Source organism: Saimiri boliviensis, chromosome 5 (assembly GCF_048565385.1).
Source record: "Saimiri boliviensis isolate mSaiBol1 chromosome 5, mSaiBol1.pri, whole genome shotgun sequence".
In the NCBI taxonomy this organism is placed as follows: domain Eukaryota; kingdom Metazoa; phylum Chordata; class Mammalia; order Primates; family Cebidae; genus Saimiri; species Saimiri boliviensis.
In genome coordinates this window covers 116108841-116125337 of record NC_133453.1, presented here as the reverse complement: position 1 = coordinate 116125337, position 16497 = coordinate 116108841, and the positions used below count along the sequence as shown (strand labels likewise).

Sequence of the window (16497 nt, the reverse complement as noted above, 5' to 3'; positions counted from 1 at the left end):
AGTTTATTTTTATTATGACTTTGCCATTTGGAATAATAGAAGCCACTGTGAACTTTGAGGTTATTTTCTTTTTGTTAAAATCCTAACCTGGATAGAATATTAAAACTTAAGATATTTTAAAATATTATCAAAGTAATATTAAAGAAAGAAAAGAAAGAACAGTGTTAAAGACAATATTTTGGTACTTGTATATTAATAGGTACAGCAGTGGAAATAGAATAGTCCCTTCCATAAGTAGACTTAGATAAATACTAGAATTTTGTTTGTGGTAGAGGTGGCCTTTTAAATCATTGGAGATAAAACAGACTATCCAATGAATGGGTGGTTGGGTCACCTGCTTAGAACAGCAGCCCTCAACCCCTGGGCATGGACTGGTAATCACCTATGGTCTGTTAGGAACTGGGCCATATGACAGTAGGTGAATGGTGGGCAAACATCATCGCCTGAACTCCATCTCCTGTCAGATCAGCGATGGCATTAGATTCTCATAGGACTGCAAACCCTATTGTGAACTGTACATGTGAGGAATCTAGGTTTCAAGCTCGTTATGAAACTCTAATGCCTGATGATCTGTGGTAGAACAGTTTCATCCTATAATCATCCCCATCTCTCACCCTTCCAACCCCCCTTCATGGAGAAATTGTCTTCCAAGAAACTGGCCCCTGGTGCCAAAAAGGTTGGGGACCACTGGTCTAGAATATGTCATTGTAAAGAGGCATTTTTTTTTCTTACTTGGAAAAAAATTACTATTTTTTTCTTAACTCTGTAATTAGAAAATTTCAAATGTACAGAATGAGAGCAAAAAGTAAAATGAACTTTCATATACATATCACTCAGTTTTAGCACTTGTCAACTCATGACAAATCTTGTTTCACCTTTACCAGGTTCTTTTGAAGCAGATCTTTATATCATATCATTCATCTATAAATATTTCACCTCTACTCACTCTTGATACCAACATATATTTCAAATATATCAAAATGTAATTTTTTAAATGGTATTATGAAATTACTTAAATATGTGAGAATTGTTTAAAATCTCTGGGAGGTTTGTTAAGCTTAGATACATGTCTAAGCTTAAAGAGATTGATGAATTTGACAAGATAAAATTTGTTATTTTTGGTATGCTTAAAAACTACTAAAATCAAATGACAAATGGAATTATTTAAATACTAGAAAAGGCTTATTTCTTTAATATACAAATAACTTCATAAAGGAATAAGAAAAATAAGCCTGGGCAACATAGTGAGACTCCATTTCTCGAATAAAAAATACAAAACCAATAATATTAGTGGACATGGTAGTGCATGTCTGTTGTCCCAGCTTCTCAGGAGGCTGGCTGAGGTGGGAGAATTGCTTGAGCCTGCAGTGAGCCATGATCACAGTAACTGTCACTGGATGACAGAACAAGACCCTGTCTCAAAAGAAAAGAAAAAAAAAGTCTTTCGGCTTTCGGCTCGGAGGAAGCCAAGGTACAACACTCTTCGGTCTTCCCGAATCTGGGTTCATCCGACACCAGCCTTCTCCACCATGCCGCCGAAGTTCGACCCCAACGAGATCAAAGTCGTATACCTGAGGTACGCTGGGGGTGAAGTCGGTGCCACTTCTGCGCTTGCCCCCAAGATCGGCCCCCTGGGTCTGTCTCCAAAAAAGGTTGGTGATGACATTGCCAAGGCAACGAACACCTGAGGATTACAGTGAAACTAACCATTCAGAACAGACAGGCCCAGATTGAGGTGCTGCCTTCTGCCTCTGCCCTGATCATCAAAGCCCTTAAGGAACCCCCAAGAGACAGAAAGAAACAGAAAAACATTAAACACAGTGGGAGTATCACTTTCGATGAGATTGTCAACATTGCTCGACAGATGCGACACCAATCTTTAGCCAGAGAACTCTCTGGAACCATTAAAGAGATCCTGAGGACTACCCAGCCTGTGGGCTGTAATGTTGATGGCTGCCACCTTCATGACATCGTAGATGACATCAACAGTGGTGCTGTGGAATGCCCAGCTAGTTAGGAAGCACAAAGGAAAATATTTCAATAAAGGTCAATTAACAACTGGTGGAATTTAAAAAAAAAGAAAAAAGAAAATTCAATGAAAATAGTGGATAAAGAACATGCAAAGACAATCCATAGAAGAGGAAATGATGCAGATGACATTTCTAATAGTCATTTTAAAATCTATACAAAAGTAGAGAGAATAGTATGAGTCCCTCCATACCTCTTACCTAGCTTCAAGAGCTATCAACCAGTGGCCAATCTTGTTTCAGCTAATAATCTCCAAATTATTTTTAAGCTCACATATATCACTGTATTTGTAAATAGAATTAATCCTCACCATTCAATGTTGTCATGCTCTAGAAAGTCTTTGTACATGCTAAATTAGTGAATATTTAATCATTGCTTCTAGGGAAAATACAGGGTTAAATTCCCCCGGCCTAAAGTCACAACATTTTCATCAACTGATTAATGCATAGTGTTGTTTCTGTTTAAAGACACTTTATTTGATATATATTCCTGATTCATTAACCTTGAACTCAGAGTCAACAACACTGTAACTCATGCCTCAAGGAAGCTTATCTAACACACATAGTTTCTCCATGAGGTATATCACATCCTTCTTGCACTTAGAAACACTAGTCAGCACTTTAAAACCACAGGTGGGGGCCATTTTTAAAGAGCAAAATCACCAGTAAAAAAATCAAAAAGGTGAAAAATATGGCACTACATAGAATGCAAAAAGGCTACTTGTTTACAGTATGAGAGCTAAAACAAAATGTCAGGTTGCTTCGTTTCATCTCACCTGGAAATGTGCATATCTTCAGCTGACTCAAATCTTTCACTGTTCTGAGAATGTCTACTAGATGACCAAGAAGGCCCTGCAACTGTTTTGAGGGTTATGAATAAATTTTAGCAAGTAGTCAAATTTGCAAATAGAGAATCCTTGATGGAGTATTAGCTGCTTAAGGATATAACTCTTCTAAGGGCTTTTATTTTGGTAGCAAAACCACAAAACTGTCATAACACTTAGAAAAATACTGACCGGGCGCGGTGGCTCACGCCTGTAATCCCAGCACTTTGGGAGGCCGAGGCGGGTGGATCACCAGGTCAAGAGATCGAGACCATCCTGGTCAACATGGTGAAACCCCGTCTCTACTAAAAATACAAAAATTAGCTGGGCATGGTAGCACGTGCCTGTAATCCCAGCTACTCAGGAAGCTGAGGCAGGAGAATTGCCTGCACCCAGGAGGCGGAGGTTGTGGTGAACCGAGATCGCGCCATTGCACTCCAGCCTGGGTAACAAGAGCGAAACTCTGTCTCAAAAAAAAAAAAAGAAAAAGAAAAAAGAAAGAAAAAAAAGAAAAATAATATCAAACAGTGTTAAATGAAAAATACATGCAATTTACAAAAAAGAAAACTGCAAATGAAAACTTCAAGGAATTACTATTTCACCTATGAGACTGAAAGAGCAAAAGTTTGGTAATACCTACATGTAGGTCCCCATTCTTTATGTGAAACCTTCAATTAAATATGCTTTGGGGCCAGGCGCAGTAGGAGCTCATGCCTGTAATCTTAGCACTTAAGAGAGGCGTAGGCTGGAGGACAGCTTTAGCCAAGGAGTTTGAGACCTGCCTAGGCAACATAGGAAGACCTCATTCTCCACATAAAGGGGCATTGAGTGGGAGAATATAGAAAAATATACTTTGGGATTCCAAATTTTTGGAATTTTGAAAGGTTATTTGGTACATATACCATATACTACCATAAGTAACATCACTGGCGATCTATGGTACATGTGCCCTGTAATCAATATGTCTGAATAGTTAACAGCAAACTATAATATATTCTCCCTAAGTAGGACTAATAAAGAGTACAAATAATCTTAGGTCAGTTCAGGTCAGATTTGCTGTCAAATGAGCACAGGTTGGGGCAAGATTACAAAAATAAAAAACATGCATTTCACAGCATTGGGAGTTTCAGAACTGTGGATGAGGAATTATGGATATATTAATGAGAGTATAGAGAATAAGCACTCTTCATACATTATTGGTGGAAGTATTTATTGGTAGAACCTCTTCAGAGAGCAACTTGGCATTGTCTATCAAAATTTTTAATGCACATACATTTTGATTTAGCATTGCCATTTCTTCCTGTTTTGAGGGTTATGAATAAATTTTAGCAAGTAGTCAAATTTGCAAATAGAGAATCTTTGATGGAGGATTTGCTACTTAAGAATATACCTCTGATAAGACCTTTTTTAAATAAGGCCTGTATTTTTTTATAAATAGAAATATATTTCTACATTGCACAAAAATGTTTGGTTTACAAAAATAATCAGTTTAGCCTTGTTAACTGCCAGCATATAGATTATCAAGGTCTTAAATCTGTATTAAATATTTTGTTGTATATTTATACAGTAGAGTTATTTAAAAGGGTAAAATTTTATGTACTAATCAAACATGATCTCAAAAATCAAGTAAAAAAGAGAAATAAGAAGCAGAACATTATACATAGTATGCTACCATTTTTTAAAAAGTTTTACAGAAAAGTGGGAAGTTAGTTTTGCATATACACTTGTGTATTGTGTGTAAAATGCCTCTGAGAAGGCTGTATGACCAACAGAGAAAAAAGTTACCTTCCTGGGTATAAACAAAAGTAGCTGAAATGGGAGAAAAGACTTTCTTTATTCACTCTTTGTTTTTCTTTGAATTATCATGTGCATATGTCACCTTTTTTAAAAAAAAATAATCTCAAGATGTAGTAGGATGACTGATGACTCATCTTTCCTAAATACTATCTTACCTCTTTCTAAAAATTATGAACTTAAAATGTACTTCTAATAACCGCTAAAGCTATTTTACATGTAAAAATTCAAGCTGAAACAAGTGGCAAAATTTTTGTTCTTCACAGATTTTACCAATAAACTATTTACAGATAAATATTTTGTATTTCTTTACCATGTCTCTGCCTCTGAAACAGAATTCTGTGTTAAGCTACTTTTAAAATCATAATAGGCTGGGTGTAGTTCACACTTGTAATCTCAGCACTTTGGGAGGCCAAGGCAAGAGGATCACTTGGGCCCAGAAAAATATTTGCAAAGTATTTAAATTCTTATTTCCACTAATTAAAAGATAAATATATATAACTATTGAACATCGCCATGAAATTTCTTCTACAAATAAGAAATTGATAAAGATTTGTTTTACTGATGGCAGTTTATTGAGATTAGTTATATTTACTATAATAGTCAGTGGATGATTCTCATATTCCTGATTACTGTAAAAAGTAATTCAAAACATTTTATTTTCATTCCCTTTTCTTTCTAGATGGAAATTCCTTCTTCCAGCATTATAAATCAGTACATCGCTTGTCAAGGGCCATTACCACACACTTGTACAGATTTTTGGCAGATGACTTGGGAACAAGGCTCCTCTATGGTTGTAATGTTGACCACACAAGTTGAACGTGGCAGAGTAAGTCATAGTTGAATCTTACACATTGCTTGGACTTTTTTCAAATTATATTGCACATATGCAGTCAAAGTACTCATGTTTATTTAAGCTTTTGTAACCGTTAATCTTCTTTTCTTGTGGTTTCCTATTTTAAATCATCATGGTTAAGTGCATAAAACTGACTAACACATAAATAGATGTGATATAAGTATTAACCACTACTGTCATTGTTATTATTTAAATGGATTAATATACATCTGTTAAGGGACTTGTATCTAAAGTATGTACAGAGCTCTTTACAACTCAACAGTAAAATTATAAATAATGGAATTTAAAAATGGGCAATGAATCTTAATAGTTCTCCAAAGAGGATATACAAATCGCTAAGAAGCACAAGAAAAGATGCTTAACATCATTATCATCAGGGAGATGCAGATCAAAACCTTAATGAGACTTTATATTCACAAGGATGGCTAAAATAAAAAGGACCAATAAAAAGTGCTAGGGATGACACGGAAAAAACAGAACCCTCCTACACTGCTGGGGGGTTTATAAAATCATTTTGGAAAACAGTCTTGTAGTTCCTCAAAAAGTTAAACGTTGAGTTGGCATAACTGATTAATTTCATTCCTAAATCCAAAAGAGTTAAAAAGGTCTGTCCACACAAAAATTTGTACATGAGCATTCATAGCAGCAGCATTTATAATAGCCAAAATGTAGAAACAACTCAAATATACGAAATAAAATGTGGTATAGTCTTAAGGTTGGATATTATTTAGCAATAAAAAGGAATGAAGTAGTGATACATACTACAGCATGGGTAAACTGGAAAATACTTAGCATAGTGAAAGAGGTCAAAAAGATCACATATTGAGTGATTCCATTTTTATGAAATGTCCAGGATAGGCAACTTTGTAGGGACGTAAAGTAGATTAGTAGTGGTCTAGATCTGAGGTGAGATAAGGGGAACGGATGAGGGAGTATGAACAGTAACTACTAATTGGTATAGGGTTTATTTTGGGTGTAATGGGAATGTTCTAAAAGTAGTTGTGGTGGTGTTTGCACAGTTCTGTGAATATACTAAAAACTATTGTATACAATAAATGAGTGAGTGGTATGGTATATGAATTATGTCATTACAGCTGTTTTAAAAAATGTTAAGATTTAATGAGGATATTTGCAGTCTCAAAATACAGCCAGAATACTTACTATTAAAAAGGGAAAAAAGTGACAACGAAAAAATGTCAGCTGGGCACAGTGCCTCATGCCTGTAATCCCAGTGCTTTGGGAGGCTGAGGCGGGCAGATCACCTGAGGTCACAAGTTCGAGACCAGCCTGACCAATATGGTGAAACCTCGTCCCTACTAAAAATACAAAATTAGCTGGGTGTGGTCTCACATACCTGTAATCCCAGCTACTTGGGAGGCTGAGGGAGGAGAATCACTTAAAACCAGGAGGTGGAGGTTGCAGTGAGCCAAGATTGTGCTATTGCACTGCAGCCTGGGCAAAAAGAGTGAAACTCCATCTCAAAAAAAAAGGAAGAGAAAAACACAAGTTGGCAGATCTAGATGAAGTTCATTAAATTATTCTTACAACTTTTCCATAAGTTTGAAATGTATTAAAAACTAAAACATTTTTAAACATTGGAGAGCTTGAATCCATATGCATATTATTTTATTTATTGTTTATTTATTTGTATCAATATTAGGTTAAATGTCACCAATATTGGCCAGAACCCACAGGCAGTTCATCTTATGGATGCTACCAAGTTACCTGCCACTCTGAAGAAGGAAACACTGCCTATATCTTCAGAAAGATGACACTATTTAACCAAGAGGTAAGAGGGCAGGATATCTGTTTATTAGAACTGTTGTGTTCAAAGCAAAGACTCAAAGTTGAAAATGTATTTAGTTTGAATACTGGTTACTAGGAAATACTATAAAAATTATTGAATTATTTATCTGCTTTAATTGGGGTACTTTGGAATTTCATTAAGAGTATTACCCTATTCTATTATATAATTGTTGTTCTCCAGTTTCTATGACTAAATATGAATGGTCAGTGAAAAGGGAATGTGGTAAATAATATTTATTACTCTTACTACTTTGCCTATTCAGAACAACTATTTAAATATTTTTGGTTATAAAAAAATCTTTGACTCCAAGTAATATCAGTACAGTATTTGGGTATGTCTGTGGAAATGGAAAAAAAAATTGAAAGCTATGAAATTTTTTTTTTTTCTTAAAAGAGTAGAAGAGAGCAACTTCACAGTCCCCTTAAGAAGGAAAAGATTGTAACCAGGACCTTCTGAGAGCAGATGGGGTATAGATTTCTAATTTCCAGCTCTTAATTCTGCCTGGGTCAGTCCCCTTGGCTTTGATTGAAACTGATTAATAAATGATGGCTCAGTATCCCAACTAGAAGATGTATATAGAGAGCATCATGCTGCCAGTTCTGTCAGGCTGCTAGAGACAGTACACCCTACTTTCACTGCCTGCAGCTAGATACCCCCTGCCAACCACCTTTGGTTTTAAAAGGGACTACAGGAAGGAAGTAACTGCTGGAGAAGAGCAAACAGCACAAGCTATGAGTGCCCAGGACTATCCCATCAGTGGTCAAGCCTTTGGAAATGGGAACACCCCTCCAACCCCAAGAGCATGATTAAAGGAAACCAGAGAGACAGAGCCTTACTGACTAAAAGGGAAGAAACCAGAAGTTGTGCTAATTTATAGAAAATGAATCTAGCATTGAATGAAGCTAAATTACAAGAATTTTAAAATTTCAAGATTTTATGGGCTAGATACATCAGAATGAATTTAGGGTTTGGGGACACATACTATGTAGTTCATGGTCTAATATAACAGGTCAACCCAATAAGATATTTCTTCATTTTCTCAAATAAATGATAATGGCTATGTATGTATAAATAAAATAATGTCTATCTTTAGCATAGTCTCTATTATACTCCACCTGTAGATTATCCATGACAGTTTTTTATACCATAGTGACTTTTCTTTACATACCCTGAGTACATCAGAACTAAGACATGAGTTTGTTTCTAAAGTTTGAGCCAAACATAATTGGGAAAATAAGTTTGCTTCCATAAAGAAATACATACATGGATGGATCAGTGATAGCAGATACTACCTCAAGTCTTGAATACATTTTACTTTTACTTTTCAGGAAGCTCTCTTTAGTATAAATGGCAATAACCATAGTTATAATCATAGTGTTGAATGACTGTAACAACCAGTTATTGAGTATATGGTGCCAAGTAGCTGACTGGGTGATTTACAGGTCCTCTCATGGAGACTTTTTAGCATAAGACTGTTTCTTAAAAGTATAGATGTTGTTTCATTTTTCAGTTGAAGGAAATTAGGTTCTGAAACATTGAATGCCATAACTGGCAGAGTCAAGATTTGAATCAAGATGTATCTAAATCCAGCACTCTTACTGTCTCCATTATACCAGCCATTGGCTCTCCAAAAAGAATTAATCCCACTGATTTGACTTTGTGTTTTTATTGTCTCCAGTTTTTAATACACATTTATCTTGAGTTTTTATTTTTCTGATTTCCATAATTTCATCTGCATTGTATGAGGATTAGTTCAGCTTTCTTCACAAAAAAATATTCTTTACCATTTTTGCTCGCCCAAGAATTCCTTAGTTTTCTTTAAGTGTTTATCTGGGTCTTAGTTTGTTTCTACCTATTTACTTGAGTATCATCTTAAAAGTACTTTACACATACAGAAATTGAGTTATAAAAAGAATGGTAATGTAATTAGCCAATACTTAAATGGATACAACTATTTCTATAAAGGTTTCTTTCCTGTGTTGAAATTTTTCATTCTAATGAGTTTATACATAACTTTTGGTGAAGGAGTGGTTGGTTTTGCTTTTCTTTTAAAATTCAAATGACACAAATATATCTTAAAGATAATGTCATAGTACCAACAGTTTCGTATTCCTGCTATGCAGTAACAGACCAATAAACTGAGACAGCAGGGATACAGCAGATAAAAAGTTTAATGATCACAGCGGAGCAAGGAGATGGGAGGAGACCTACAAATCATCTCCCCAAGGAGATAAGATCTGTGATGGGGTTTTAAAGGGGATTGTGGAGAACAAGGGTCTGGGAAATTAAAGTCGTTGATTGATTGGGATAAGGTGGATGAATTATCAGGAGGTGGAAACTACATTTTTTGGTGAGTTAGCTTATCTCAGGGTCCTTTAGACCAACTGAGTAAGTAGTTTCATTAGTGTGCAGGACCCAAAAGAATGTCTCAAAGGGGAAATTTAACATCTTATAATATCCCAAGTTGTTATCTGTAGAGCAGTAAGGGGAACTGTAATCTTGTAAGGGTCTATGGAATTCTGAGGCAAACAGGCACCAAACAACTATGAGGAAGCAGGTCAGAGAGCAGCTGACCTACTGATCAATGCTAACTGTGCTGGAAGCTGAGTTTAGTTTTCTGTCTCCCCCTCTCTTCTTTCGTGGTTAATTTTATGAGGTTTATAGGGACAGTTTTAATAATACCAAAGTTAAGGTACATAATTTTTCATTTGCTCTTAGAAAAATGAAAGTCGTCCACTGACTCAGATCCAGTACATAGCCTGGCCCGACCATGGAGTCCCTGATGATTCGAGCGACTTTCTGGATTTTGTTTGTCATGTACGAAAGAAGAGGGCTGGCAGGGAAGAACCCGTTGTTGTCCATTGCAGGTATTCTGTTTTCTGTCTCTTATGAATGTATAGCTGAACAGATATGTCATTTTTAAGAGAGAGTACATACTTTGTCCTTTATGTTGTTATTGTCACTGTGATAATTAGAGCTCAAAGGCATGCTCTGAAGGTAGAATGCAAATGATATGTTCTAACATATGATTGGCAGTGACTTTATAATAAGACATGAAAATAATACTGATTGCACTGATTTTTAGATGCTCCTCCTTTTCATATTTTGACACCTCTGAAATTCATCTTAATTTATGATAGGTTTGATGAAATACAGAATTGTGGGCTGTCTTAGTCCATTTGTGCTGCTGTAACAAAATATTTGAGACTGGGTAATTTAAAAGGAACAAAAATGTATTTATACTTCTGAAGGCTGGTATGTTCAAGATCAAGGTACACACAGGTTCTAATGAGAGTCTCAAGAGGGCTGCTGTCTGCTTCCATTATGGCACTTTGTTGTGTCATTCTCTGGACAGGACGAATGCTGTTTCCTCATATGCTATGGGACAGAAGGGGTGAACTCACTCTCTAAAGTCCTTTTATAAGGGCCCTAATCCCATCCATGGGGGAACCTGCCCTCATGACTTAATCACCTCCTAAAGGTCCTACCTTTTCTTTTTTCTTTTTTTTTTTGAGTTGGAGTCTCACACTGTCATACAGGCTAGAGTACAATGGCATTATCATGGCTCACTGTAATCCCTGCCTCCCAGGCTCAAGTGATCCTCCTGCCTCAGCCACACGAGTAGCTGGAGGTACAGGTGCACCAACACACCTGGCTAATTTTTGTATTTTTTTTGTAGAGTTGGGTTTTTGCCATGTTGCCCACGTTGGTCTCCACCTCCCGCGCTCAAGGGGTCCACCTGCCTCAACCTCCCAAAGTGCTGGGATTATAGGCATGAGCTACCACACCTCACTGTTCTGCCTCTTAATATTATCACATTGGTGATTAAGTTTCAACATGGGAATTTTAGGGGACTCATTCAGACAGTGGCATAGACATTAGGTTACAGCCTAATATGTAGATTCTCTTCCTCCTTTCTTGCCTGTGGCTCCTCTTAGGACATTCATTGAGTACTCCTACCTCTCTTGGAGTGGCCCTACCAAAGGATATGCTACTTCTAAAAGCTTTAAGTAAACAGTAGGTACTTTATTCCTTTGAGACCAGGTCCCCTTCTGCCTACCCTCAAAGGGCCGAAAATGTTGATTCCAGCCTTTACTGCTACTGACCCAGAGATTGGGACATAGAAGTTTTTCCCTCCCTATTATGGCCACCTTTATTAAGTAATTTATTCAGAGGATATATTGAGATATCTCTTTATTCTTAAACTTTATAGCACATTTTAAAAGTAGACTTTCAAATCATCAAAAACGGATTATAGACCAAAATTTGAGAGGCAAAGTAGCAAGAACAGTGAAACACATTTGGCCATTTTACATCCCAAGTTCCTGATAACTACTGCATTTATGTTCACAGATTAGAAGTTAAAAAGTTGTTCTTGGCTCAGTGGTAAAGTTTAATTTAAATTTTATTTTAAAATGAGGCCGAGAGCAGTGGCTCATGCCTACAATGCAGCACTTTGGAAGGCTGAGGTGGGCAGATCACCTGAGGTCAGGAGGTTGAGACCAGCCTGGCCAACATGGCGAAACTCTGTCTCTATTAAAAATACAAAAATATTAGCTGGGCGTGGGAGCGCATGTTTGTAATCCCAGCTACTCGAGAGGCTGAGACAGGAGAATCACTTGAGCCCAGGAGTGAGCTGAGATGGCACCATTGCACTCCAAACTGGGTGACAGAGCGAGACTTCATCTCAAAAAAAAAAAGGTGTATTTTATATTGAGTATAAAATATTGTCTTTTGTGCATTCATTTATTATTGTCGTTCTATCATTTTGCATTTTAAAGTGGAGTTACTTCAGTAAGCTTCTATTCCCTGTTCAGATTTTAAAAACTGAAATTTAACTCTTTTAAAATAGTCTCTTTGGAACTAATGTAGTAGATGGAAGATACAGAATATTTAATTGCTATTAGAGGAGTCAGTACTTTTTTTTCTGTTTTCAAAATATTCTGTATTTGGCTTGCTACTTTTATAATATAAAACATTAAAGTGATGCTGTTCTTCTGTATTATAATTCAGTTTTATGCACAAAAGCTGCAAGTAGTTGAACAGAATAGTATCAGTAAGACCTTGCCTGTATTTGTCCTTTTTAGTGCTGGAATTGGAAGAACTGGGGTTCTTATCACTATGGAAACAGCCATGTGTCTCATTGAATGCAATCAGCCAGTTTATCCACTAGATATTGTAAGAACAATGAGAGATCAACGAGCCATGATGATCCAAACACCTGTGAGTACTGTACTTCATATACAAGTGTATATTCTTTACATGATGATTTTTGTTGCCGATATGTATTCTAAATTATATTTTTATCCTTTTTTATCTTTTCAATTACTTGCCATGGTCAAATAACCTCTAGCACAGGGGTAAGCAAACTACTGCCCACTAGCCAGATCTGGCCTGCCACTTGTTTTTGTAAATAAAATTTTAGGGGAACTAAATGAACTATGCTCATTTGTCTATGCCTGCTTTCATACTACAACTGCAGAGTCCGAAGTTGGAACAGTACCATATCACCTGCTATTTCTAAAATATTTAATATCTGACCTTTCACAGAAAAAGTTTTGTCAACATGCAAGTTGCCTGGCATATTAAACCTTGAGTGCTTAAACAGGTACAGAGGAACTTGCTCTGTACTATTTAGTTGAGTTGAATGCTGAGAATGATAGTATCCCTGAACTGGAGAATCTTGATAGACCTGCTCTCTGTGAAATAGCTGTGGTGAAATTGGTTTTTTTTTCTTTCTTGGAAATATGGAACACTTCACGAATTTTTGTGTAATCCTTGCACAGGGGCCATGCTAATCTTCTCTGTATCATTCCAAGTTTAGTATATGTGCTGCTGAAGCGAGCACTTTTTTTTGAGATAGAGTTTTGCTCTTGTTGCCAAGGCCGGGATGCAATGGTGTGATCTTGGCTCACTGCAACCTCTGCCTCCTGGGTTTAAGTAATTCTCCTGCCTCAGCCTTCCAAGTAGCTGGGATTATAGTCTCGTGCCACCACACCCAGCTAATTTTGTATTTTTGTAGAGATGGGGTTTCATCATGCTGGTCAGGCTGGTCTCGAACTCCTGACCTTAGGTGATCAACCCACCTCGGCCTCCCAAAATGCTGGGATTACAGGTATGAGCCACTGCGCCCAGCTGTTTCTCTTTTTACATAGGTACTTATATTGAAAGAACAAAAATTACAGAAATTAAGGTGCTTTTTAGTGTATTCTACAATGAGTATTAATTATGCTTCAGGAGCCAAAAGAGGAATCATGGAATTTTGGTGTTAAAGTTATCTTTTGTACTGATTGTGAAATAATAGCATTGTTGGTGGAATAGGTTACCTGAAGGAAATTGACCTATGTGATCCAGTAAGTGCCTGTCATTTTTTGTTGTTGTTTTGTGAGACAGAGTCTCACTCTGTTGCCCAGGCTGGCATGCAGTGGTATGAGCATAACTCACTGCTGCTTCAGCCTCCCAAGCTTAAGCAAGCCTCCCGCCTCAGCTGGGACTACTGGCATAAGCCACCATAGCTCGCTAATTTTTTTATTTTTTGTAGAGAGGGGATCTCACTGTGTTGCTTAGGCTGGTCTTGAGCTCCTGGGTTCAAGCAATCCTGTCACCTCAGCCTCCCAAAGTGTTGGGATTACAGACATGAGCCACCATGTCCAGCCTGGTTTTTAATTATAGAAAATTTCAAACAGACAAAAATAGACAATAGGATATAATGAATATCATGTTAGGCTCCATTTGCCATATTGTTTCATCTGTATAGCTGTTCACTTTCCCTGTATTTCAAGCAAATCTTAGACATTTATCATTTTGTTCATAATATTTTAGTATGTATCTCTAAAAGATAAGGATTGATTTTTTCCTTGTAAATAAAACCACAGTACCATTATCATACTGAAATGTAATCAGTTTCTTAATATTATCAAATTTTTTAAAACATCTTCATCCTCCCAAAAAGAAACCCCATACTCATTAACAGTTACTCTCATTTGCCCTCATACCCTCCCTAACCTCCTCCAACCTAGGCAACCACCAATCTACTTTCTCTCTCCATAGATTTGCCTATTCTGGGTGTTTTATATGAATGGAATCATACAGTTTGGTCTTTTCTAACTGACTTCTTTTAAGTAGCATATTTAAAAAGGAATGAAGTATGGATACATATGTACTGCAGTATGTATCAGTTCTTTATTCCTTTTTATTGTTCAATAATACTTCATTGTATAGATTTTTACCACATTTTGTTCATGCATTAATCTGTTGATGGACATTCATTTGGTTTGTTTCCACTTTTTGGCTGTTATGAATAATACATTTTCATTTCTCTTGCGCATACCCAGGAGTGGAATTGCCAGGTTATGTTTTCATTCTATTTAACCTTTTAAGGAACTGCCAGATATTTCCAAAATGTCTGTATCATTTTGCAGTTCATCTAGCAGTGTATGAGGATTTTGTTCTTCACATCATCATCAATACATGTTACTGTCTTTTTAATTTTAGCCATCCTGCTGGCTGTGAGGTAGTATCTCATTGTGAATTTGTTGTGCATTTCCTTGATAACCACTTGTATTAGTCTCTTCTTATATTGCTATAAATAAACATCCAAGACTGGGTAATTTATAAGGCAAAGAGACTTAATTGACTCACAGTTCCCCAGGCTGTACAGGAAGCATGGCCGGGAGGCCTCAGGAAACTTACAGTCATGGTGGAAGACAGGGGAAGAAAGGACGTCTTCAGTGTTCACATGGCCGACAGGAGAGAGACAGAGAGAGAGAGGCGGGAGGTGCTGCATACTTTCAAACAACTGGGTCTTGTAGAGAACTGTCACGAGGACAGCAAAGGGGAGGTCGGCCCCAATTATTCAGTCACCTCCCACCAGGCCCCTCCTCCTACACTGGGAATTATTATTTGACATGAGATTTGGGTGAGGACACACAGCCAAACCATATCACTAAAGATGTTAAGCATCTTTTCATGTGATAATTAGCTATTTATTTGTATATATATTTTTGGAGAACTTTTCAAATCTTTTGCCTGTTTTTGAATTTGGCTGTCATTTTTATTATTGAGTTGTAAGTATTTTTTTATATTTTCTTGATAAAAGTTTCTGATCAGATCTGTGGTTTACAAATATTTGCTTCCATTTTCTCTTTTTGTTTTCTTGATTATAGTAGTTGATGCACAGAAGTTTTGAATTTAGTGAAGTCCCATTTGTTTTTCCTTTATCACTTATGCATTTGGTATCATAGATGAGAAATTATTACCTAACCCAGGGCCACAATGATTCTATGAGTTTTATCATTTTAGCTCTCACATTTAGGACTGATCTATTTTGAGTTAACACACGTTATTGTGTGTGGTTTGAGGTCGGGTTCCAACTGCACTCTTTTGCATGTGATTACTCCGTTGTCCCAGCACATTTGTTAAAAGGACTGTTATTTCCCCCTTGAATTATCTCAGGGGTCTTGTGAAAAATCAGTTGACCACAAATATAAGGGTTTATTTCTAGACTTTTAATTCTGTTCCATTGATCTGTATCTCACTATCATGATTACTGTAGCTTTGTTGTAAAATTTTAAATCAGAAAATGTAAATCTCTAACTTTTTCATTTTCCAGATTAATTTAGCTATTCCGTGTCCCTTGCATTTTCATATTAATTTTGAATAAGTTTATTCTTTCTGAAAAAAGTTTTTAAAAAATGACAACCAGAATGGTCATAGGGATTGGGTTAAATCTCTAGAACAAATTAGGAAGTACATCTTGCAAAGCATGAACACAGATGGTCTTTCCGTTTATTTAGATATTCTTTAATTTTAATTGTAATTTTCAGCTTGCAAGTCTTGCTTTTTTTGTTTGTTTTTGTTTTTGTTTCTTGGTTTTTTTTTTAATTGTTTGTTTGTTTGTTTGTTTGTTTGTTTGTTTGAGACACAGTCTTGCTCTGTCACCCAGGCTGGAATGCAGTGGTGCAATCTCAGCTCACTGCAAACTACACCTCCTAGGTTCAAGCAAGCCTCCCAAGTAGCTGGGACTACAGGCACATGCCGCCACATCTGGCTAATTTTTTGTATTTTTAGTAGATATGGGTTTCACCATTTTAGCCAGGATGGTCTCAATCTCCTCACCTCATGATCCACCCACCTTGGCCTCTCAAAGTGCTGGGATTGCTTTTATTTAAACTTATTCCTCGGTATTTT

The 16497-nt window shown here is 36.6% G+C and overlaps 1 protein-coding gene, 1 non-coding gene and 1 pseudogene across 5 annotated transcripts in view; 2 read left to right on the top strand and 1 right to left on the bottom strand.

Moving 5' to 3' along the window:
* PTPN4 (protein tyrosine phosphatase non-receptor type 4) overlaps positions 1 to 16497 on the top strand; it is a 227740-nt gene that overhangs the window by 195534 nt on the left and 15709 nt on the right. For all 4 annotated transcript variants that reach the window (XM_074399851.1, XM_074399852.1, XM_074399850.1 and 1 more), the window contains exons 23-26: positions 5328 to 5474; positions 7162 to 7290; positions 10027 to 10175; positions 12396 to 12531. In XM_074399851.1, coding sequence (XP_074255952.1) covers positions 5328 to 5474; positions 7162 to 7290; positions 10027 to 10175; positions 12396 to 12531 — 561 coding nt within the window. The remainder of the gene's footprint in view (positions 1 to 5327; positions 5475 to 7161; positions 7291 to 10026; positions 10176 to 12395; positions 12532 to 16497) is intronic.
* On the top strand, positions 4 to 5344 carry LOC141584634 (large ribosomal subunit protein uL11-like; annotated as a pseudogene).
* On the bottom strand, positions 13050 to 13156 carry LOC120368272 (U6 spliceosomal RNA). The gene has a single exon (XR_005582458.1). It is a non-coding gene; the product is annotated as a U6 spliceosomal RNA (small nuclear RNA).